General features: G+C 37.6%; 1 protein-coding gene across 2 annotated transcripts in view; it reads right to left on the bottom strand.

Annotated features, from left to right (window-relative positions):
• THSD7B (thrombospondin type 1 domain containing 7B) overlaps positions 1–24781 on the bottom strand; it is a 959962-nt gene that overhangs the window by 318505 nt on the left and 616676 nt on the right. For both annotated transcript variants that reach the window (XM_084891907.1, XM_084891906.1), the window contains 2 exons: positions 20091–20220; positions 16867–16970 (listed from right to left, as the gene is read on the bottom strand). In XM_084891907.1, the coding sequence (XP_084748033.1) occupies positions 16867–16970; positions 20091–20220 (234 nt within the window). The remainder of the gene's footprint in view (positions 1–16866; positions 16971–20090; positions 20221–24781) is intronic.

Genomic DNA, 24781 nt, shown 5'->3' with positions numbered 1-24781 from the left:
CCAATTATAAAAAGACTTCAATTCTTTAGTTGGTGGTGAGAATTGCAATAAAGAACTTCATACCTAGCATAGCCACATATACTTCACAGGTGGTTTTTAGAGCTTGAATATTTTCCCCACATAGCCCACCTACCCTCTCCCCCCACCTCTGTCCTCACTGCCTGTCTTGGTCTCCACTCTCCATAGTCATAACATGAGCTCTTTCAATTTTCTTCCCATATACATTATTTTTCTGGTATTCAATATCAAATCAACCCATCATCACAAACATAAATACTTTTTTGTATGTGCGGTTGATTTCACTTTTGCTTTTTATAGCATGTGCCTTCTAGGTACAACACTGCTATTCTCTCGTGAATTCTTACAAATTTACCATCTAGATTTTAAGAGAGTATAAATTACATATTAGGGACAACTTATTTCCTTTATTTCACATAGAATTATTAATACATTTTGAAAGTTTAATTTTCCATGTGGAAATGTCCTGATGAATGATTGTTGAATTAAAAAAAAATCTTACTATATAATCACTGGATCAAGTTGTGTATACAGAGATGGCATACCTCTTACTTATCATTCAAAAGAAGAAAGGAAGGAAAGAAGGAAGGAAGGTAAAATAGAGATGGCACACCACTTACTTATCATTAAAAAGGAGAAAGGAAGGAAAGAAGGAAGGAAGGAAGAAAGGAAGGAAGGAAGGAAGGAAGGAAGGAAGGAAAGAAAGAAAAGCTTCTACATTTTCATAACATTTTATACATTACAAAATAACTTGCCCAAGTTCTTGAATATAACATTAAATGATAATATACTCAGAATGGATATTTTAGCTAGAATAAGTTCAGTTATTTTTCTTTCTCTGGTTTAGAAACTTGCAGAGGGCAGGGGCGAGTAGTAATAAGAAGCAATTAAAATAGAATTAAGTTTATAAGTGTTAAGAATAATGAGATTCATATTTAATTTCCCTTAGCACATAAAATATAGAGGAACAATTCCATTCTCTATTCAAGAGAATTGTGAGAAATCATAATCAACCTTTCTCTACTCCAATACATTCAATAAAGTAGATAAAATGTTTTTCATCAAGTACATGAGAAACAGCAATGTTCCTGTAAGAAATATTGTTCAATATTTTATTTCCCAATTGAGAGAACAGATGTAAAAAGCTGCATATCCTATCTAATAAAAGAGAAACATGCAAATTGACTATAACTCTGCTACACTTACTAGCCAATCAGAGTGAGTATGCAAATTAACCCAACAAAGATGGCAGTGGACATGGAGCTGGAGCGAGCAGGAGGCTTGGGCTGTCCCGGGCGATGGAGGAATTCAAGCTTCCCATCTACCTTGGCCAGCCCTGGTCTCTGCTCAAGGCTACTAAGTTTCAATTATAAAAGATGAGTAAATCCCAGATACCTGCTACCAGCCTGCCCCAGCCTCCTCTAAAGGAGGCAGTGAAAAAAGGAAGGAAGGAAGGAAGAAAGGAAGGAAGGAAGGAAGGAAGGAAGGAAGGAAGGAAGGAAGGAAGGAAGGGCTGGGAACTTGGATTACCGGGGGCCATGGCCAGCCTGAAAACAGCCCTCAGCCCCTCACCCATGGCCTATCCTTGTAAACGGGCAGTCGAACATTCCTCAAAGGGTCCCAGATTGAAGAGGGTACAGGCTAGGTTGAATTTCATGTACGGGGCCTCTAGTAATACATGTTTATGGTTTAAGAGAAATTTCTCAAAAATAGAACAAACCTATAGAAAGATAAAATTTAAATATCACATCTACCATTCACTTGGCCAAATCAATTTCTCATACTGAATAAAGAAAAACCTAAGATATAGTAGCAACTAATCAAACTTGAGTATAAATACAATATTTAAGTTTAATATTATAATCTAAAATATTATATCTTGGCCTATCTGCACCATAGTCATTTAAAAATGTAAGTTTAAACATTTTTAAAAGTGTGATAAGAGTATATTGCTGTTTTTCAATAAAAGATGTTTTCCCAAATCTTTCTGTATCTTAATAAAGTAGTTGATATTTTTTTTTATAAACTTGCATTCTGAGATTTATTGATCTAAAATCCCTAAAAGCAACCTTTCAATAGTACAAAATAAAACCAATAGCTCTTACAATTCATCATATATTTATACATGTTTAAATAAGAACTACAGAAAGTTACTTTAGTGAAATTCTTATAGAATATTGTTATGCTACAGAAGTTAGTCACTTTGGATTAAGTCCAAGAGAGTGAAAAGAGAAAATGATGTACAATATCAATTTCAAGGGCATGTGATGTCATGATGGTACTATTAAATATTAGCCATATTTATGGAATCACCTATTAGTGATCCATTTATTTCCTTTTAGGTATCTGAGTATTTCTTACCTGAAATCTGTGGTTCTAAAATATTTCCCAAACCTGACCTTGCTGAGCTCAGTATGCTTACTTATAAAGTGTCCATAAAAGGCTGGGGAAAGGATGAGAGGACAATGGGGCAATCTCACTAGATATTTTGTGAGATCCCCTCTGACCTTCACATCTGTAATTTTTTGAAAAGAAAAGAAGAATGAACAGATCCACGCATTAATATGATAATGATAATGAAGAAAAAGAAGAAGGAGGAGGAGAAGGAGGAGAAGGAGGAGGAGGAGGAGGAAGAGGAGAAGAAGAAACAGTTTACTGGAGATAAAAACAGTCAAGGCAAACAGTAAACATGAGCCAAATGCTTGATGATGCCAATAGGAAGGAAGCCAATTTGAAGAAGATGGGTTTTTTTAAGTTGAGGAGGAGCTGAGTGTCTCAGAATGGCCCAAGCAATGAACAAGGAAGCCAGACCCTAGGCATTGCAGCTTGCCTCTATGGACCAACACTACTTGTGATGGTTAATTTTGAGGGCCAACTTGACTGGACCATGTGTTGGCTAAATATTTGGTAAACATTACTTCAATGACTATGTGAAGGGGTTTCAGGGTGAGATTCACGTTTGTATTGATAGACTGAGTAAAGCAGGCTGCCCTCCCCCATGTGGCTGGGCCTCATACAGTCATTAAAGGAATAAAAGTCTGAAAATCAAAAGACTGAATAAGTGAGAACTTCCCCTGCATGTCTGTTTGAACTACATGTTTTCTCTTGAGGTCTTCCTGGATTTCAAGCCAGCCGACAGGCAGACTGGAACTTAAACCCTCAGCTCTCCTGAGTCTCCAGTGTGTTGACTGCAAAACTAGGCACTCATCAGCTTCCATAGCCATGTGTGTGAATTCTTCATTACAATGATCTATATATGTATTATATATTTTATATTTCATATGTAACATATACCATGTTTCCCTGAAAATAAGACATCCTCCGAAAATAAGACCTGGCACATGGAAAAATAAGACATCCCCTGAAAATAAGATTAGCGCATCTTTGGGAGCAAAAATTAATATAAGACACTGTCTTATTTTTGGGGAAACAGGGTAGTACACACACACACACACACACACACACACACACACACACACACACACATATATATATATATATATATATATATATATATATATATATATATGTACATGCATCTCTGCTATTTCCCCCTGGAGAACCCTAACTAATATAGCATCCAAAGCCAGGTGGTAGGAGCCTTATTGGGACCTGAGTGCACCATATTCTGCACCTGACTCTGCATTCATTGTCTCCTCTGATGATATTGAGAGATAGAGAGATGTTCTTCATAATACCTTCAGTTTATATGACCTCATATGTGCAGAGTCAAAACGTGTCACTTAGAATTCATATGTACTGGTGACAAGTAATAATTACTAAATATAAATTGCACAAAAATTTTTAAAATTCTATCAGCCATCATAAGTTTAGAGTCCATGGTAGCCACATTACTTTCCATGCAGAATCTGGAAAAGAGAACGTCATCTATAGCATAATCACCTGCCTTCAATAGCTCCATGAATGAAGACTTACTAACTCACATGTTAACCCCTCACATTGTGGGACATCTGTATTTTGTAGAAAGTTCTGTTAGCTGGGTAGCATACTGAGTCATTGTAACTAAGAAAGTAATATCAAATGACTTTTTAAAAATAAATGGTAAATAAGAAAGATCACACTTCATTGTAATGAGTCAAGCTAAAGAACACTAGCAAAAATTCTAGTTTAACATAGTACAAATGACTTCTTAACTTGCAAACAACATGGAATGTATTTTCTTCATTGTCTAGAAGCTTATAGTTCAACAGAGGATATTTAGAAGAAATTTGTGATATGAAATATGTGGGGGAAAAAAGCCCAGTTCAAGCAAAATGGATTTTTTCTCTCCCAAATAATATTAACTCACTTACAACAGGAGGATAATGGTATCTAACTTATGATGATGTACTATGTCTTACTGATAGCCATAAGATATATATCAATCATTAAAATAAAAACTTCATTCCTGGCCCACATGGCTCAGTGGTTAGAACACCAGCCCACACACTGAAGGGTCAAAGGTTCAATTCCCTGTCAAGGGCACATGCCTGGGTTGCAGGTTCAATTCCTATTCCTGGTCAGAATGAGTAGGGAAGCAACCAATGTGTTTCTCTCACACTAATGTTTCTCTCTGTGTGTGCCTCTCTCTCTCTCTCTCTCTCTCTCTCTCTCTCTCTCTCTCTCTCTCTCTCTCTCTTCCCCCCTCGCTTCCTTCCACTCTCGAAAAATCAATGGAAAAACATATCTTCCAGTGAAGATTAACCAAAAAATAAATCAATCAAAGGAAGATCTCAATCCTAGTTGACTGAAAGAGATCATGTCATGCAGGACACAGATTCACAAAGCTTAATCTAGGTTGGCAAATGAAAAATAAAATATTTGGGCACTTCTAATATTAATGGGAGCAAATTAGTGTCAGCATTTAAAGAAATATAAGCCAGGAAATTCCACTAATGAAAAATACTTTATCATTTCAGTAGGGCAAAATGCTCTATTTAAGGCTGACATGTTTTTCACTGTCCATTTGGTATTTTTGTACTGTTTGAGGGACAGGGGCATATGTAGAAGAATTCAAAATTCCAAAGGAAATCTTTAAAGGCAACAGACAAAAAGGAAAAAAAAATGGTGTATGTGTATATTAAATATATTTTGGAGAAAAAGATTTAGAATCTGCCACGCTAATACAGTACTATCAACTAGATAAAATAGAAAGATAAATATTTATTCAATTGACAAGTTGTGTAGGTTATTTAGGCTATTTCTGTAAAATTTGTTGCTATGCTATTGCTGGTTTGCTAGTGTTCTGATTGAAACAGACGCTGCTATTTTCCTATAGTGACTCCAATGAGAAAATGGAGATAATTGCAAGTTCATCTAACAAATAACATCTGAGCAAATAGCACAGTGATGGAGGAGAATAAACCAAACATGAAAGTAGTATGTTAGTCATTACTTAATATGGGTATATGTATATGTATATATGTATATATGTATATATGTATATGTATATGTATATGTATATGTATATGTATGAGTTCTATATTTGAAAACCAATAAGTCAAAAAGTCAGCATTAGTCAGAATTTTATGCCACAAGAGAACATAAGCTATGTCATAATTTTCTAGATACTTATTTGATGCCTAGAATAAACCAAACAGTTTTTTAAGGTAAGCATAATTTCAGCTCACCATTAGGAGAGAGATAAGTAAACCAACAATAATAACTAGTACTACAAGAGCCCAAGAGAAGGATCTTATGGAAGAGAAGAATCTCCTATTCCAGAAGCACAGTAAAGAGTTTGAGCAAAGAGAGAGGACAACCCATCTGGGAAAAATAAAATGAATTGCTGAATTAGGTATTGGAGGGATAGGGCCAAGTGAGGTGAGAAATGAAAGTGGGGACAGGCAATGAATAGCCCTATATTTCATGTTTTAGATGTAAAAATGGATGTATTAAAATGTTAAACAGGTAGAGACATGTGAGATATTAATTCTAGAATAATCATTTAGAAATCTCAAGCATACATTTGGAGAATAATCTATTATAGGCCAGATATGGTGATGAGGACTTAAACTACTAGTACCTTGGCAGTAGTACAAAGAGAGAAGAGAATAGATTTGGGGAATAATGCATAGGATTTCATGCTTAATAAGATATGATTAATTAAGAATTGAGAAGATTCCAGAATAACTTCAGAGTAATTCTATTTTTAAAATATGAAAAACAGGAATTCAAAATATAGAATATTGATATACATATCAGGAAGGGATTTAAAACTGCAATTGAGAGAATTGTTTCTGATTAATGAGAGAAAGAGAGAAAAAGAGAGAGAGAGAGGGAAAAGGACATAAGGTATTTAAAAGAATGTGAAAAATGTGAATTCCACGTCTTAAAATAAAAACTAGGGCAGTTTCTAATTCTTAATAGCAAGAAGATTCTCTTGAAAAGACCCGTTTCAAGAAAGAAGAAAATTCTCTTTCTGGGGGAGATCAGAGTAATAATGTACAAATTTAACCTAAGAGACAAAATAAATGAAGAAAAAGTCTTCCTTAATGTAGAAAAGACCAATGCAGACTGAGGTCATGATAAAATCATGAACCAGAGCAATTATAAATAGCTGAGCTAATGTAATTACTGCTAGGAGTGAGGAAAAGATGAGGGTCTTTATGTCCAACAAATTTTGGTAGTTAGCATGAGGTAATAAAACCTAATATGAAAAAGATAACCTATATAAATAAAAGCCTAATATGCTAAGTGTCTGGTCAGCCATTCAACCAATCAAAATGTAATATGCTAATGATATGCTAAGGCTGCTCAACTGCTCACTATGATGTGCACTGACCACCAGGAGGCAGATGCTCCAACTGATAGGTTAGCTTGCTGCTGGAGTCTGGCCAATTGGGACTGAGCAAGATGATGAATGTTCAGCAAGTGAGAATTCTAATCATCAGGTAAGAGATTTTTCCCTTGAACTGAAGACTTGATGATCCTCTTGAGAGCTGAAATCCTGGAAAGAGCTGGAGTTATGTGGGGAGACATAGATGGAGATGATAAAGGTAAAGAGGAGAATTAGGAAGAATGATGTCATGTAATGGTTGGGTGGAGAGAAAGAGAAGTCAGGCTCAGAGATTGGGACATAAATATTCAAGGGAGGTAGAGAAGCACTGGGGAAAACTGGACATGGGGATAGTGGTGAGGGGTCTCCAAAGAAAAGCCAGACCTTTGTGGTATTAAAAAAAAAAAGAAAGAAAGAAAAAGAAAAGAAAAAGAAAAAGATAACTTGATTTACAATGAGCAATGAGAAGACCCTGGGTGAGTACTAGAAGGGGTTTCTTGGACACTGAGCTATGCTATGAAGCTCTTTCATGTTTTTTCTTCTTCACTGGCCCTTCATCTGTGTCTGAGAATTTCCTAGGGAGTTTAGAGAAAAGGAAAACAGATTCTTCTTTCCAAATCCAGAAAACCTCTATATTCTATCCCATCACCTTCTGTCTCCAGAACCATGCTCACATCATGTGTTTTTATATTTTCCCCACTACTTATTTCTATTTTGTCTTCATATTTGCATAATATGGTCCTATTTTCACACTTTGAACTCTGAGCTATAATGCTACTTCTTTGACAAATATTCTTTAAAAATCATCATTTCAACATCTGTTTCTTTTTAGTCTGTGGTTGCCAAAGTACACTGAGCAGCCAGATTATTATCATCTCTGAATTCAGATATATATATATATATATATATATATATATATATATATATATATATATGAATTTATGCATGGGTGGGGTCCAGCCAGCCTGGTTAGGGGGAGGGGACATGTGCGGTTAGCCAGCCTGCCTGCTGGTTGCACTCCTGGTCGAGGGGACAATTTGCATATTAGTCTTTTATTATATAGGATATACACTGAGTGGCCAGATTATTATGCATTCAGAGATCATAACAGTGATCTGGCCACTCAGTGTAATTTTGTTTCACCTACAATTACTTTGCTAAGACTAGACCGAATAGTCTGCTATGTCTACTCAATTGCAAAATCATTTCTTCCATCTTTAGTTACACACTTACTTCTAAAACATTGGCAAACCACTTCCCCTCTATGATTTTATGATAATGTGCCATATTTCTCAATAACAAGAATAAGTTAGTTGCTATGTCATAAAAAAATGGACCCTCTGAGCAAACAGGTTTGGGAAAATTATCTGATGAAAAAAATGGTGATAGATTTCTTTACTGCAGCACTGTAAGGGTCTTCAATATGCTAATGCCACACCAAGATCTCCAGAGGGGTTTAATTTGGTCACAGAATTCTTCTTTTTTTCATGTAACTGAATCTCTCCACTCAATTACTTTAAAACCATGCTCTGTGACATGACATCCTCCCTGGATCCTAAATACATATTCCTAACTTCCAAGCTTCAGAAAAGGAAAGGAGATTAGCATTTCCTGAGCAACAATGAGCACTGGGAAACACAGCAAGAAACTGGAATCATTATCTCTTTTGCAAATGAAAAGAAACCCGAGGTACAGAAAGGCAGGGTCTTTCATCCAAACCCATGAAAGGAGTGAGTGGCAAAACCACAAAGCCCTGAGCTCAGGGCCTTGATGTTCCACAGTGAAGAAGTTGCATTTTCATCACACCATGTTGCCTCCAGGCCTCTTCTTTGTGTTTTCCCCCATAAAGAACTGACATCATATGCAACCTTTAAACAAGTGATTCAAAAAGGTATTTTCTAGATGTGATTATTCTCACTCAAATACTGCATCTCCCTCTCCCTTTCTCTCTATTTTATATCAGTTATTTATATCAATTATTTATGTTCTCTTTTTTTCTTGCATCTATAGTGTCCATTTTCATGGGTGTACAACAATTAAATACTGCCAACCCATCCCTATCCTTTGTTCTACATGTAAAGTTGGCTATTAATTCCAGCTGATTTTTTAAATACCTTTTATGCATTTCTTCTAATTAATTCCTAACGTCTGGTACAGGCTTTCAAAGCCTTTGTGGTATAATTAACAAAAACCCCATGAACCCCAAACTTTCCACTTATAACTCCTACTTTCAAGTATTTCCTATGAGCTTGATTATTATCTGTACCTAGTGAATTTAATGAACTCCAAGAGGTTTATAATTGTTATTCCTCACGCATCTGGTTGAAACACTGTATTTTATCACACCATGTGAGTCCTTCACAACGTGATTGGCCTGTGATGGCACTTATTTTGCAAAGTTTGTGTCCATTTGAATTCTGAAGAGCAGTGAAGGCGAGTTTGAGTTGTTAGAGCCTCTAGAGCAAGTGGGGCTCCTCCTGCTCTTGCTGGTACTAAAGAGTATTGCAGTTTCCGTTTTATTTAAAAAGGAAAATAGCCGAAACAGGTTTGGCTTAACGGTAGAGTGTCTGTCTGTGGATTGAAGGGTCCCAGGTTCGATTCTGGTCAAGGGCATGTACATTGCTTGCGGGCACATCCCCTGAAGGGGTTGTGCAAGAGGCAGCTGGTCGATGTTTCTCTCTCATTGACACTTCTACCTCTCTATCCCTCTTTCTTCCTCTCTGTGAAAAATCAATAAAATATATTTAAAAAAATAAAATAAATAAATAAAAATGAAAATAAAGCTGAAACTGGTTTGACTCAATGGATAGAGCATCGGCCTGCAGACTGAAAGGTCCCGGGTTCAATTCCAGTCAAGGGCATGTACCTTAGTTGAGGGCAATCCCATTAGAAGGTGTAGAAGAGGCAGCTGATCAATGATTCTCTCTCATTGATGTTTCTAACACTCTATCCCTCTCCCTTCTTCTCTGTAAAAAAATCAATAATATATATATATATATATATATATATATATATATATATATATATATATATTAAAATAAGGAAAATAAAAATGTAAAAACAGCCCTAGCTGGTTTGTCTCAGTGAATAGAGTGTTGGCCTGTAGAAAGAAGGGTCCCGGGTTCGATTCCAGTCAAGGGCACATGCCCAGGTTGCAGGCTTGATCCCCAGTGTGTGGTGTGCAGGAGGTAGCCAATCAATGATTGTCTCTCATCAATGATATTTCTATCTCACTCTCCCTCTTCTTTTCTCTCTGAAATCAATAAAAATATATTTTTTGAAAATGTAGCATTTCTTTCTTCCCCTACAATCCTAAAATGGCTCCTGGGCTATACAGAAATGCATACCTTGGGCGAAGGAAAGCCAAGAGATTCACATTTGAACAGACTAAATTCTGGTCCTGGATAAGAGAAATGTAAAACTACTACATTTATACAGTTTGAAGTAGACTTTAAAATTCATGCTAATATTCCTGAAGGGAAGATAGTTCTATAACTGAGAGCCAGGCAGTTAGAAGAGAAATACATTGCTCCTAGTTTAGCAAATAACTGCATTCCGCAAATGAAAAAAACATTACTCCCTATCCCACCCTCACCCTCAACAGGATTTCATCAGGGAAGTATCAGCTGGGATGTGACTGAGGTGGGGGATGAACTGAAGAGATACTTTGGGTTTGCATTAGAGTTTATTAAGTTAAAAATGGAGAGGCCAGTGCAAGATGCCATGTCTGAATCTGTATGTAATCAACACTGTGTTACTAACGTGACATGCCTTAGGTCACCCATGTGCTTTTGTATGTATTTTTAATTTATTTCCAACTTTTTTAAAAAAATATATTTTATTGATTTTTAACAGAGAGAAAGGGAGAGGGATAGAAAGCTAGAAACGTCAATGAGAGAGAAACATTGACCAGCTGCCTCTTGCACAACCCCTACCGGGGATGTACCCGCAACCAAGCTACATGCCCTTGACCGAAATCGAACCTGGGACCTTTCAGTCTGTAGACCGACGCTCTACCACTGAGCCAAACCGGCTTTGGCTATTTCCAACTTTTTTAATGGGCTTATATTTAACCTGCAGCAACCTTGAAAGCCACCAAGCTAATCCTATCCTAAGGCATGCTAAGAGAATGAAAAACACCTCCCAGAATCATGATTCTCTGACACTAAGATGCAATCTTTGATATCAGTCATTTAAGACACATATTTCCACGTCTTTTAACTTCATTTTTGGAAGATGTTTTATTTTCTTTCTGAGCTGCTTTATTACCTTGGTGATTTGTGATATTTGGTGAATTCTTTCTCTGTCTAGGCATCTGTGTATGAGTAGCACTTCTCTAGTAGATTAATATAAATAAATCAATTCATTATTTTCCAATAGGTAGTGCTGATTTACAATCCCTTTCTTTCTTTCTTTCTTTATTTATTTATTTATTCATTTATTTATTTATTTATTTATTATTTTAGCTCTTGCAGTTCTCTGACTTTTCAGACCAATTCTGGGTGATGGAAAATGGCCTGTGTTCCCTGGGAAGGTGGGCACTGCCTGTGTAATCAGATCACCCTGGTCCCAGGAGACCAACCCCTCAGGGGGATGTGGTGAGTGACTGGGCTCCAAATCCATAAAATCCCAGTTCTATCTTCTGCAGCCAGATGCTGCTGTCAGTGTGGCAGTGGTGCATGGGGTGGTATGGGGGCAGGGAGCAGCAGACTTCTTTGTTGTCTTGTAATCTTGGTAATGGCAACCAGTGACATTCCAGGGTATCCCTCTGTACCCAGACCACAGGACCAGTCACAGAGTGCACTCTTTGCTCAAGGAAAAACTGACTCTATAGCACCAGTTCTTGGGTTTGCAGGTAATGTGTTCCACAACCTGACACCAAGGGCAGAGGGGGGCGAGCTCTGGGAGGTTATGGAGTGGCTTTGTTTCTCTGTCTGTAATGTTTGCTGCCCACTGTGCTGTGTCCTTGCCCAGGTCTCAGGGCTCAGCCACAGCTGGTACTCCCACTCCTGCTGGGACGCCCACTTAATAGCATTGTTCCTCCTACTGAAGGGAGTGCTGGCCACAGTCTGATTCATCCTCTCCTGGGGCTGAGCCTTGTCATGAGCTCCACCTGTAGGGCTGCCTGTGTGGTTTGTCTCAGCATTTCTTCCTTCTCACCACCTTCCTAACTTTAGATGCTTCAATGCACAGATCTCAGAAGTTTTGTGCATTGAGCAGGGAATCCCTTGTTGAGTTATATCTGTTTAAATTGTTTAAACTTCAAGGGGAGAGACCAAGAGGATCTCTCACACAGCCATTCCTCTGACATCACCCCCACCTACCAATTTCTTACCTCCTCCCTTTATAAAAATAAGGGTAATCCAAAACTTATTTTGAAAGTGGATCACTTTGCCAACTTATTTTTCTGGAAAAGCACCTTCATTTCAAAGCGATTCTTTGACTGCAAAGAAAATAAACAGATCCCATCAAAACTATTATGTAAGAAGACTATGCCTTTCCCAGTGACAAAAAAAATTAAAAAAGATTTGACAGAGATAAGAGATCTGCCTCCTTTGGTGCACATAATCAGTGCTCAGTGAAAATGAACCAAAAAGAATTCAGATATTTCACAGAAGTCAAGACTATTTCAGGACAACTTGGATATATAATATCTACTCTATTACCATTATATTGTTGTCTCTATGCTATGATAGTGTACACTTATAAACTAATGAATGAGAATATGATATCCAAAAGAAACATACTGGCAAGTCCATTAAGCCAGTTTTCAAGTGGTCACTGTGAACAGCAAAATAAGAATCAGACCACATCACCTCATAGACAAATTCACTCCCTTCTAGCAACATCAGCATCTTTATTTTTTCTTTTTTTTAGAATTAATGTTTTACCCTATTAAGTTCAGTTTCAGTAAAGTATGTTAGAATATTTAAGTTTCTTCCTCTTATGCTTTCATTTGCCATAAAAGCTGAGCTACCATCTTTCTTTATTCAGATTCAGCAAGAAGCTAGACAGAAATATACCTCTGTCTCTGAATAACGGGACAGCAAGGACAGTGGGCCTTAAAATGCTCATCTCCATGGAGAAAGTATAGACATTTAGCTACAGCCATGATCCTATAGTGTATACTGCACCAAAGTGCCATTTTAAAAAACACATTCCTGTAGATAGTGCTGATTTAGCTAAAGGTAGGTCCATGTCTTATAACAACAAGATTGTATTATTACTATTTTCTGACAGATGGAAGTAAATTGCTTTTTGGAAGCTGTCTTTTCTATAATTTACACAGAGTTACTGTCTATACAGCCTCATCACAGTCCTGTATCTAACAGCCTTGCCGATTGGTAAATGTTCATTCAGGGCTGTTATTTGCAAAGTGTAACTATTATAAATTGAATTGTGTCCCTCCCCAAAGCCATGTTGAAGCCATAGCCCCACATATTGCTGTATTTGAAGGTAGTAAAGACCACTAGAAGCAGCTTGCTTTTAGCTGGCAAGTCCAACAATACACTGTTCTCTATCAGGAGCACAGTAACTCTCCAGCCCTGTTTTAGAATTTAGTTTGTGGACATCTTGACCAGTCTTTTCCCTCAATAAGATATCGTACTTGTCCATTACATTAATGATATTATGCTGATTGGATCTAGCAAGAAAAAAGCATCAACTAATGTAGACATTTTGATAAGCCAGTGGGGGAAGAAAAAATCCAAGGGCTTTCTACCCCAGTGAAATTTCTAGAGGTTCAGTGGCATGGGGCATGTTGAAATACCCCTTCTAAAGTGGCAGGTCAATTGTTGCATCTTGCCCTCCTACACTCCAAATAGGCCTCTTTGGATTTTGGAGACACCATACTCTTCATTTGTGTGTGTTATTTCAGCCCATTTACCAAGTAACTAGGAAAACTGCTAGTTTTGAATAGCACCCAGAATAAGAAAAGACTCCAAAACAAGTTGAGGCTACTGTGCATGCTGCTCTGCCACTTGGGCCACATGGTTCCATAGATCCAACACCAATGAAGTATTAGTGACAGATGGGGACGCTCCTTGGAGCCTCTGACAGGCTGCTGTAGGGGAATCGCAGTGCAGGTCCTTAGGATTTTAGAGAAAAGCCCTGCCATCTGCTGCAGATAACCACTGTTCTTTGCATAAACAGCGTCTGGCCTGTTACTGTAGAGAATGAAAGCTTCACCTTGGGCCAGGTTATCAGGCAACCCAAGCTTTACATCATAAATTGGGTGTTATCTGGCCCACCAAACCATAAGGCAGGGGTACAGTAGCACCCCATCGTCAAATGGCTGACTGGGCCACAGCAGGCCCTGAAGGCACAAGTAAGTTACATAACGAAGTGGGCAAATGACCATGGTACCCAGTCCTGCTACACCACCTTCTCCCTCCAGGCTTGCACAGAAGGCCTCATGGGAGTTCCCTGTGATCAGCTGATAGAAGAAAAGCCTTAGGTCTGATTAGAGATGGTTCTGCATGATATGTAGGTGCTACCCCAAAATGGACAGCTGCAGCATTAGAGCCCCTCTCTGAAACATTCTGGAAAGACACAGGTGAAGGGAAAATTTCCCAGTGGATAGAATGTAAAGTGATGCACCTGGTTGTTCACTTTGCTTGGAAGGAGAAACAGCCAGATGTGGGATGTATATAGACATTCATAGTGTGTGGCCAATGGATCTGCTGCAGGGTCAGGGGCTTACAGGAACATGATTGGAAAATTGGTGGCAAGGGAATTTGGAAAGAGGTATGCAGGTAGACTTTTCTATATGGGCAAAACATGGGAACATATGTGTATTCCACATAAGGGCTCACCAAAGAGTGACTACACATTCTGTGGACACCAGAGAGCTCCTTTCCCCAGCTATACTTGTCATCACCCAATGGGCTCATAAACAAAGTAGCCATAGTGGCGGGAATGGAGGTTATTTTTGAGGTCAGCAACATGAACTCCATTCACCAAGGCCTAATTGGCTATGTTTACCACTGAGCATAAAATTTGCCAACAGTAGTTACCAACTACTGATTCCCAATATGACACCATTCCCCAGAGTGATCAGCCAGCTAACACAGTGGCAGGTAGATCACACTGGACCACTTCCATCATAGAAGGGAGAGTGCTTTGTCCTCACTGGAATAGATAGTTATTCTGGATATGAATTTTCCTTCCCTGCATTCAATGCTTCTGCTAAAACTACCATCTGTGGACTTACAGAATAACTTATCCATAGTTTTGGTATTCCACACAGCATTGCTTCTGACCAAGAAACTCACTTCATAGCAAATTAAATGTGGTAAAGGGCTCATGATCATGGAATTTACTGGTCTTATCATGATATATACTATGCTGAAGCAACTGGCTTGACAGAACAGTGGAAAGGTCTTTTTAAGACTCAGCTATGGCACCAGCTAGGTGGCAATCCTTGCAGATCTGGGACAAGTTGTGACATGCTTTGATTTGACATCTAATAATATTGTTTCTCCAACAGCTATCAAAGGACAGCAATGCAATAATCAGGAAAAATAATTTCAGAAAAGATATGTCATTAGAGATCCAAACTAAGATTATCCACATCCTCATATTCCAAATTATTTTGAACAGATGCAAAAGTTAGAAAGTGAGGAAGGCTGACAGGAAAAAAAATAAAAATTGAAATATGGTATTGCAAGAGAGCTCTATAGATACCCTGGAATGCCAGAAAGAAAGATAAATAAGTAGGTCCTAGAGCAAACTAAGCCTGAAACATTGCTGGAGGCAAAAAAAAAAAAAAAAAAAAAAAAAAATGTCAAAACAGAAGCTGTCATACTCCAGTCACATCACAAGAGTACAGGGTTCTTTGGAAAGACAATGATACTGGAAAACAGAAGGCAGTAGGAAATGAGAAAGACCAAATATGAGAAAACAGACTCCATAAAAAAAAGCCATAAGCATGAATTTACAGGAGCTGAGCAGGGCAGTAGAGGACAGGACATTGTGGACATATAGAGTCACCAGGAGTTGGGCAAGCTGACTCAATGGTATGTTGTAACACACAAAACTCACTTTTACCTCTAGTGGCCTACTAGTAAAACTTTTGCTTCCTGTCCCCAGAATCCTATGCTCTGCTGGCCTATAGGTCTTAATTCCAAAGAGAGGAAGGCTTACACCAGGAGATACAATGAATCCGCTGAACTGGAATTTAAGACTGCTACCTGGCCCTGTTGGGCTCTTCATGACTCTGAATATATTTCCTGTGCTGGATGAGATGACTGATCCTGACTAATACAATAATCCATGAAACAGGAAGAGAAACTTAATTCTAAAAATGCCTTTTAGAAATGCCTTTATGAAACCAGTGTAATACAGTCGGTCCCACGAGTTCTGATTTTGCTATACACATCTCTTGAGCAACAAAGTGATCAGACTTTAAGATTAAAGTAGCATGTTACCAACACTTCTTACCAAATCTCATATTATTAGCACCTGATTATACAAGACACAGAAAGAAGAGAAGTCTGATGACTCTCTCAGTGTTTTTCTTAGATTTCAATATACAACCCTCCCAGACATTTTACTCAGATCCAGAAACCTATTCATAATGTCTTCTAGAAATTCAATAGTTCCTTTCTATGTATATATTACATATAGAATATTATATATATGTAATTATATATATATATATATATATTATTAAGATTAGTCAATTAATTCAGTCATCCTTGCATTCATTCAACAAACATTTAATTAGCACCTAAGAAATACAATGCATATTATTGAGTCTAATCTTGACATATCCTTCATTCCTTGGCTAACATCCAACATACATTTGGAAGATCAGCACTGGGTATGTTGATGCCTTAGAATAGATATTTCCTTACACTGCACTAGACCTTAGATGCACTAGCTGGTTATGGTTAAAATATAGTATAAAATCAGCATTAACTGATACCAAACTTCAACTCAAACACTTACAAATAAGGCAACCTAATAATACCGCAACTTACTCCAATATAAGCATAGTCAACAGTTTATAGAAGTAACACAATGTAAATCACATTCTTACAGCGAATCTGTTTGAAAAATCCTCTTACCTCTTGTTTGCACCCCTTTCCCACAGGCTTCGCTGGTGCTCAGTATCCCCTGCCTGACAGATTCGGGGACTAAGAGACAGGGGCTCCATTTCTGTGGCTTCCACCTGTGATTATAAAGAACAGGGAACTAGAAATTTCACCATGACAAACACACAAAAGACATACTTGAAATGGATAAGTGAGAAAGCCAAAAGCACAAAGACAGTAATTCAATAAAAATGGATTTGGACCCAACGCCATAGAATGGAGCCCTGGTATGCACTTGAGATAATAATCTACTCTGCCTCAGGTTCACGGTTAATGCCTTGATTCCATTTTTTAAAACGTGGACATTTTGCACATAAACCTTAGTTCACATAGCAAAGTGGCCATAAAAGCATTAGAAGCACAGATCAAATCTAGAGTGCTAACCACTTTATGAACTTACAATTGTTAGAAAAAGAGAGAGAGAGTTCTTATGTCCCATTAGAGCATTAGAGAAGCAAGTTTCGAACAGCTGAAAGTGCCACTTGCACATCTTTTCACTTGAACTTCTAGTTCAATATTTTAGAAATGTGTTTCCTCATACTTTGAAGTAATTCAAACAAGTCAATAGGTTGTCAAGTAAAAGGGAGGTGGGGGAGGCACAGGTACGTATGTATGTGATAGTTCATTCCAAGGAAGAGGAATTGATCTGCCTCTGATGAATTACCAATACTCCTATTCCTGTGAGGAAATAGTCTCTAAGGATCCCGTCTGGATTTTCCCTATTTTTCCTTCCTCAGATCAACAAAGGTTTCTATTTATATGACCCACATGACAGACTGTGCCTTGTGTCCTTAGCCTGTCTCTTCAGAATGTTCCATAAAACCCAAACCTTAAGTGAAACTACAGCTTCTGTTCCTTTGCTTAATATATTTTTACACTTTTTTTTCCCCATATCAGCTAATACCACCAACAAGAGATGTTAATTCAAAGAGTAAAATGAAAACAGGGAGTAAAATATCATTGCCCAGCCTTGCAAGAAGAAAATATTCTAGAGATTGCATAAAATTAACACTGTAATAAAGTACATTTAAAAATGGTTAAGATAGTCAATGTTATGTGTTTTTAACATAATAAAAAAGTCAGTAAAGGGAGACTTTCTTTACTCAAGAAAAGTCAGTTTAATGTCTTTCTTAGTTATGTGAACATAGCTTGGAGATCACCTAGCATAGCTAGCCATTAATAGCAGTACTCACAAACTCCTCTCCCCTACATTTTTTTTTTTTTTTTTTACATTAAGTGGGTCTCTTGTACAATTGGAAGTAAGTGAGGCAGAGATGGTCTTAAGAGGTGATACAGACCATTCTGCAAAATCAAGCCCAGTACATTAAAATATAAAAGTGAAACAAATATGTCATTGACTTTATTCAAGTGGCCTCCATATTGGGAAGAATTGGAGACATCAGGAAGCAGCAAACTAGCAAAACCTGTCCTTTTTAAGTAAATCACCTATTGATTTTAAGTAGTTCTATTTTTTTTTTTGTATATGCATAGACTCATTCAGTATAATTCCAAAACGCAGAAATTGATACAGTAAGGGTTTTTCAGTCTGACTTTTCAACTAGGATATGTCATCTACTCAGATCTCTTAAATGTACATGGGTTTTCTGCACCAAAAGGAGACTAAGGAATGGAATCTAGTTTAGTGTTCTGCAGAGACGGAAGTAGAAGAAAGGACTTTTCAGGGCTCTCCTATGAGACCCTCAGTGTTGGGTTGATGAACTTGAGCTCGGGGCAAGTGATATGTCCCAGACTGCACAAATCAGGGCAGGCAGTTTCCAATCCTACATCCCTAGATGCTCAACCATAAACCCCAGGCCAATCCCATATAAGGATCCTTGTCCATGCTGCTTTCCCCTTCCTGTACTAAGCTAACATTTTGGAGGAATGCTCAAACTCACAGAAATATTTTTGTGGACATTTTGTTTCTGTTTTAATTGGTACATGTGTTACTTTGCCACTTTAATGGAGTAAAAAACAATAATCAAAAGATAATGATAAAGGTCTTTATTAACTTGCTTCCCTAACATACCAATGGATGGAGAAAGCAAAAACTAAATTGGAACCAAATTACTCAAAATTCATGGATGTTTTACTAAGAAGCAGAGAATCACGCTGATAACTGGGACATATATTAAACCACACACACCAGGAGAAATGATGCATTGATCCCATCCACACAAAGTTGAACTGATTTCTGGGGAAATGGCAGGAGGGCAATGATGGAAACTAGTTCAAACATGAGTGGCTAAATTGAAGTGCAGCAAGAGAGTCAGGAGAGTGGACAATGGAAAGGAAGAGCTCACAAATAGTTCCTAGGATTTCTTCTGATTATAATAGCCCTTGGTTCATAAAAATGTGAAATCATATTTGATTTGGCTAATTTTTTCAATTGTCTACTATCCCCCAGCGATCATTAGCTGGGCTCAGAAGTTTCAATATTTATATACATGGCATAAAGGATGCATATTGACAGGGCTCCCACAATGCTTCTGTGGTTGATGAGTAAAAACTCATAGTCTGGGCATGTTCCCAGTGTTTGTCTACATCCTTCCCAAACTGGTCATCACATGGAAACAATAGGAGTATAGGGATGATAAAACCAATCAGAATTTAGATTTCTTCAATAAGACTCTAAACTTTATCTAATGGAAGGCATCATCTTAAAAGAAGAAAAATAACTTGTAGTTTTATTAACAAATTAGCCCTTGAATTTAATAGATTTAAGATGTAGCTTCTCAAGTAATCCAGGGAAATATTAGGTATTTTTGGTAAAGGCAGTTTTAAATGTAATGATAACCAAATGCCTTTTAAGATCATGGGATTTCTTCACAAACCAGTAAAATCCAACAGTGAATTTAATGCAGATGTCCTTTAAAGCAATGTTTTCATTCAGTGTTGAAAGAGTGAAAGTTTATGTCTAGACACACAAGCCTAGGGTATTGATTTTTATAACCACAACTTGCCAGAAGGGAAATTTATAGTTTAAAAGTTACTCATTTTCTTTTCATTTTTAACATTTTATCCATAGGTTAAACTAATATTGCTAACTAGATCTTTTCTTAAAATGTGTATATAATTAAAATTGAAAACTAAAACAATTTTTGAATTATATATTATTAAATAAGTAAAAATTTGGTTTGTAGTTCTTGATAATTTATGTTGAAGTTTAATGATTATTCCAAAAAGTAACTAATTACCGATATGTAGGGCACAATGAAACATCTTCACACTCTCGCTCTTCAAACAAGGTGTCTGGACATTCTTGGCCTCCATTGGCTGCTTCCTGGTTGATAATCCTGTATCGAGACTGTCTTATTGTGGCATTTCCTGTGGTAAAGAAAAAAATAAAATGAGAGTGCTCTTTTAAGTGAATGCAGAGAAAAATCCAGGGTTAGAGACCCACTGAAACAAACAAAGAAAAAAAGAAGTGGGAGAGAATCCAAGATGGCTGCTCGGGTAGGCACCTAGCCTCAGCCGCACACAACAATTTCAATAAAATACAACTAAAATATAAAATGGACATTACCCAGAACTACAGGAAAGTCAACTGACTAGAAATTCTACAACAAGAAGCAAGGAGAAAACCAGAAGGAACAGTGGAGGAGCTGTAAAAGCCCAAGGTACGGAGACACGCGGTGCGCGCGGAGAGGACAGAGCCGGAGAGGAGGGAGGCCGAGTGCCTGGCTGGCATTCCCTAGCGGAAGGAGATAAACACTCCGACTGTGCTGGGCCCCCGACTGCTCTGAACCCCCGTTCTAGGTCAGACCCCGGGGACCCAGGCTCATCCAGAGGGAGCTGGGCTGTAAGGCGGAACCCGGGGAAGCGGCGAAAGGAGGTCCCAGAGGCACGCACACTGCGCGCAGAGAAGGGACGGCCGGCTGTGCCATAGGACTGCCCTGGCGGGAAGGAGACAGGGGCTCCAGACTGCTCTGAACGCCATCTCCAACTCTACTTCCAACTGAACTGAACCCCAGTTTCGGGCCCATTGCGGGAGAGCCTACACTGTTTGGTAGCAGGTGAAAATCGAGGGCACCTTTATCTCAGAGGTGCTTGCAACAAGTACTGAAGGACCCTGAGTCTCAGGAGTCGCATAGGGCGGGGATGACGGAAGCCAAAGCTGTAGGCTCCACCCTGAAACTCCGCCCCATCAGGAAAGCTGCCTGCGAAAATGCCTAAACCAAATAGATCACAAACTAAATAAATGGAGGACAAAAAGCGACTGGATATAGAGTTCAAAACCACACTTACAAGGTTTTTCAAGAGTTTCCTAGAAAAGGCCGATAAAATAAATGAGACCTATGAGGATATGAAAAGGGATCAACAAGAAATAAAGAATACATTGTCTGAAATAAAAAATATTATACAGAGTCCTAAAAACAGAATAGAAGATCGCAAGAATCAAGTCAAAGATCTGGAACATAAAGAGCCAGAATACACTCCTCTGCAGAAGCTAGAAGGCAAGAGAATCCAGAAAATTGAAGATAATGTAAGAAACCTCTGGGACAACTATAAACGATCCAACATCAGAATCATGTGGGTCCCAGAAGATGAGAGAGACCAAGATATCGAAAACATACTGAAAGAAATAGTGACAGAAAACTTCCCCCACCTGGGGAAAGAATTGGACTTACAAGTCCAGGAAGCACACAGAACTCCAAATAAGAGGAATCCAAAGAGGATCACACCAAGACAAATCATAATTAAGATTCCAAGAGCAAAGGACAAAGAGAGAATATTAAAAGCAGCAAGAGCAAAGAAGGAAGTTACCTATAAAGGAGCACCTATACGATTGTCAGCTGATTTCTGAACAGAAACCATGCAGGCCAGACAGGAATGGCAAGAAATATTCAAGGTGATGAATAGTAAGAACCTATAGCCAAAAATGCTCTACCCAGCAAAGCTATCACTCAGAATCAAAGGTCAGATAAAGAGCTTCACTAATAAAAAAAAAGCTAAAGGAGTTCATCACCACCAAACCAGAATTATATGAATTGCTGAAGGGGGTTCTTTCAGAAGAGAAAGTAAATAAAGATAAAAATTATGAACAACAAATACGTAACTATCAACAAGTGAATCTAAAAACCAAGGAAATTAAAAAAAAAATCTGATTAACAATATTAACTGTTGAATATAATAGAATCAGAGGTATGGAAGGGGAGTGAACTGACGATTCTTGGGGAAAAGGGGAGAGGGGGATGTGGGAAGAGACTGAACATAAACTGTGCACCTATGGATGAGGACAATGGGGAGTGGGGAAAGGTCAGAGGATGGGGTGGGAAGGGGGGGAAAAGGAACACTTGTAATAATATGAACAATAAAAATTTATTTAAATAAATAAATAAATAAATAAAAATAAAATAAAATAAAGAAAAAAAGAAAAAATGAAGTGAAGTAAGAACACATGAAAAGACTAGCTGGAAATGAGAATAAAAGCAAAGACCAGCACTTAGTACTCAATGCACACTTTGTGATTTCAAATCTAGGCGTTCAAATATGCTAAGGTATATCTTAAGGTTTTGAAATTCATCTGAATCCATATTGCTTATGGCATAATCTGAGAAACCACAGAAACCCTCTTTCATCTCAAAACATCAGCTCAGGGGTCTAGCATTTCCTAGAAGCAAGTCATTCTCTGGGGTAAGGCATTTCTCTAAGCAACTTCTTAAAAAAATTATATATATATATATATATATATATATATATATATATATATATGTGTGTGTGTGTGTGTGTGTGTGTGTGTGTGTGTGTGTGTGTAATATATATATATATATATATATATATATATATATATATATATATATATATATCTCCACCCAGGCATGTGTCCTGACTGGGAATCAAACTAGTGATATCCCGGTTCATAGATGGACTCTCAACCACTGAGCCACACAGGCTAGGCTCTAGGCTACTTTGTATAGTACAAACACTCATAAAAATAACTACATTAGTAACATATTTAGGGATATTATTTTATTAGATGTTTTTATTCCTTTATCACCTGAGACAATATATATGTAATTGAGTTAGGAAAGAGGCACTAAAATTGTGACACAATATTGTTTAATTCAATGTTTTGCTATGAAGCAGATTAGTATTAAAAGTCAACCTGCTAAACAGACAGTTGTTCACTTGAATGTGTTCTAGCATTTCATTTTATAACTTTAGATGCTTCCTGAATCAACATCAGCAACAAAAGCCAATTATAGTTAACAGTGGTTATCAACTATTTTGATTACTATGTGCAGCTTATTACATTATATATGAAGATATCAATTCTTCAACCTACAACTACACAGGAAAAGAAGGGTCTAATAATGCACAACTAGGTCTGAGTCATTGTAAAGCAAGAAGTATTAGACTGGGGTGTAGTGTTAGGAAAATGCAGAATAAAGCATCGTCTTTCATGTTTCTGGAAAGGGGACATCTCACAGAAAAGGCAAAATTTTATTCTGGGACTTGAAGGCTGAATAAGAGAAAAATTGCTGAAGTCATTTCAAGCTAAAGAAAGTTTGAGGAACAGGAACTGAGATACAAGGGACATGGAATTTACAGAGAAAGACAAGTGACTGCATTCAGAAGCAGATGTGTGTATGGCTGTGTGTGTGCACAAGAGGGGTTTATAAAAAATGGAGAGATGGGGAATATAGGGGGAAATGGTGTTAATTTTTAGATTTGAGACAGATATTGAACCTAACATGTTAAGAAGAATAGTTCTAGAAAGCCAAGTAAACTAAGTGGAGTGAAAGAAAAGGGAACTAAAAGGAACCTTTATTAAATTATTTATATACATGGCTGTACAGACCCAGAGAAAGAAAACCAGCGATCAGACTCTCAAACCTCAGAGGGAAAGTAAGGGAGGATGGGGGTAAGGGGAAGAGATCAACCAAAGGACTTGTGTGCATACCTATGGGCCTAGCCAGTGGCCATGGACAACGGGGGTTGGGAGGGGGGGCATATCTAGGGAGGGGTTTGGGATGGGAATGGGGGAATAAGGACAATTATGTGAGACCATAATAAAAAATAAAAAAAAGAACTGTGAGGAAATAGATTTCTGTTCATAAACCAGCCAACCTATGGTATTTTTTGTTGGCAGCCCTAGCAAACTAATATATCTTTACTATGTTTCTAGCCCACATGTCTGTACCTCAGTTGACTATATTTATTCCTTCCCAATCTGTATACTTTATATTTTTTTAAATTTGTCATACTGCATTCATTAGGACTTCCTAACAATGTTGCAAAGAAATAGTGAGAAGGGTCAGCATTGCTTTGTTCTAATATTAGTGAGAAAACTTCTAATTTCTGACCATTAAATATGATGTTGACTGCAAATAAATAAATAAATAAATAAAAATAAATAAAAAATCATTACTATAAAAAGACATAGTGAGAAGTGCTGATCCATTCCCTGTCCTCCTCCCCAAACATTATTAACTGTTTCTTATTCACTTCTTCTGTGGTTACCTCCAAATCTATAAATAACACGCTGATGGCATTACTTTTTGATTTATTAACTTTAGATATCATTGATTAACTTTCTGCTATAGTTGAAGAGAATTTACTTTGCAACACCGTTCAATTTTTTTTATAATTATATTGTTATTTCTACTTGATTACTGGTTATTTAAAAGCTTTATATAACCCATTTCTTTTCAGTCCCACTGCTCACTGCTATCTTCCATCAGACTGGCCACCTCTGGTCTAAGAAGTCTTCCTGGGTAGATGGCTTCCTCTGTACTACCACCCACACTCCTGTTCAGTTAGGTCATGGCTTCCTTCAGCTTTTGGCCACTAAGTCTTCCATAAATTAATTTAGATCTCTCATCCACTGATGGTCCTCTTCTTTTTTATTGACAAGGAATTAGAACTTCTAAAATTCCTTTCT

This window comes from Pipistrellus hanaki, assembly GCF_964339955.1.
Source record: "Pipistrellus hanaki genome assembly, chromosome: 8".
Classification (NCBI taxonomy): Eukaryota; Metazoa; Chordata; class Mammalia; order Chiroptera; family Vespertilionidae; genus Pipistrellus; species Pipistrellus hanaki.
The sequence above is the reverse complement of the archived record's forward strand: the minus strand, read 5'-3'. Positions and strand labels throughout refer to the sequence as shown.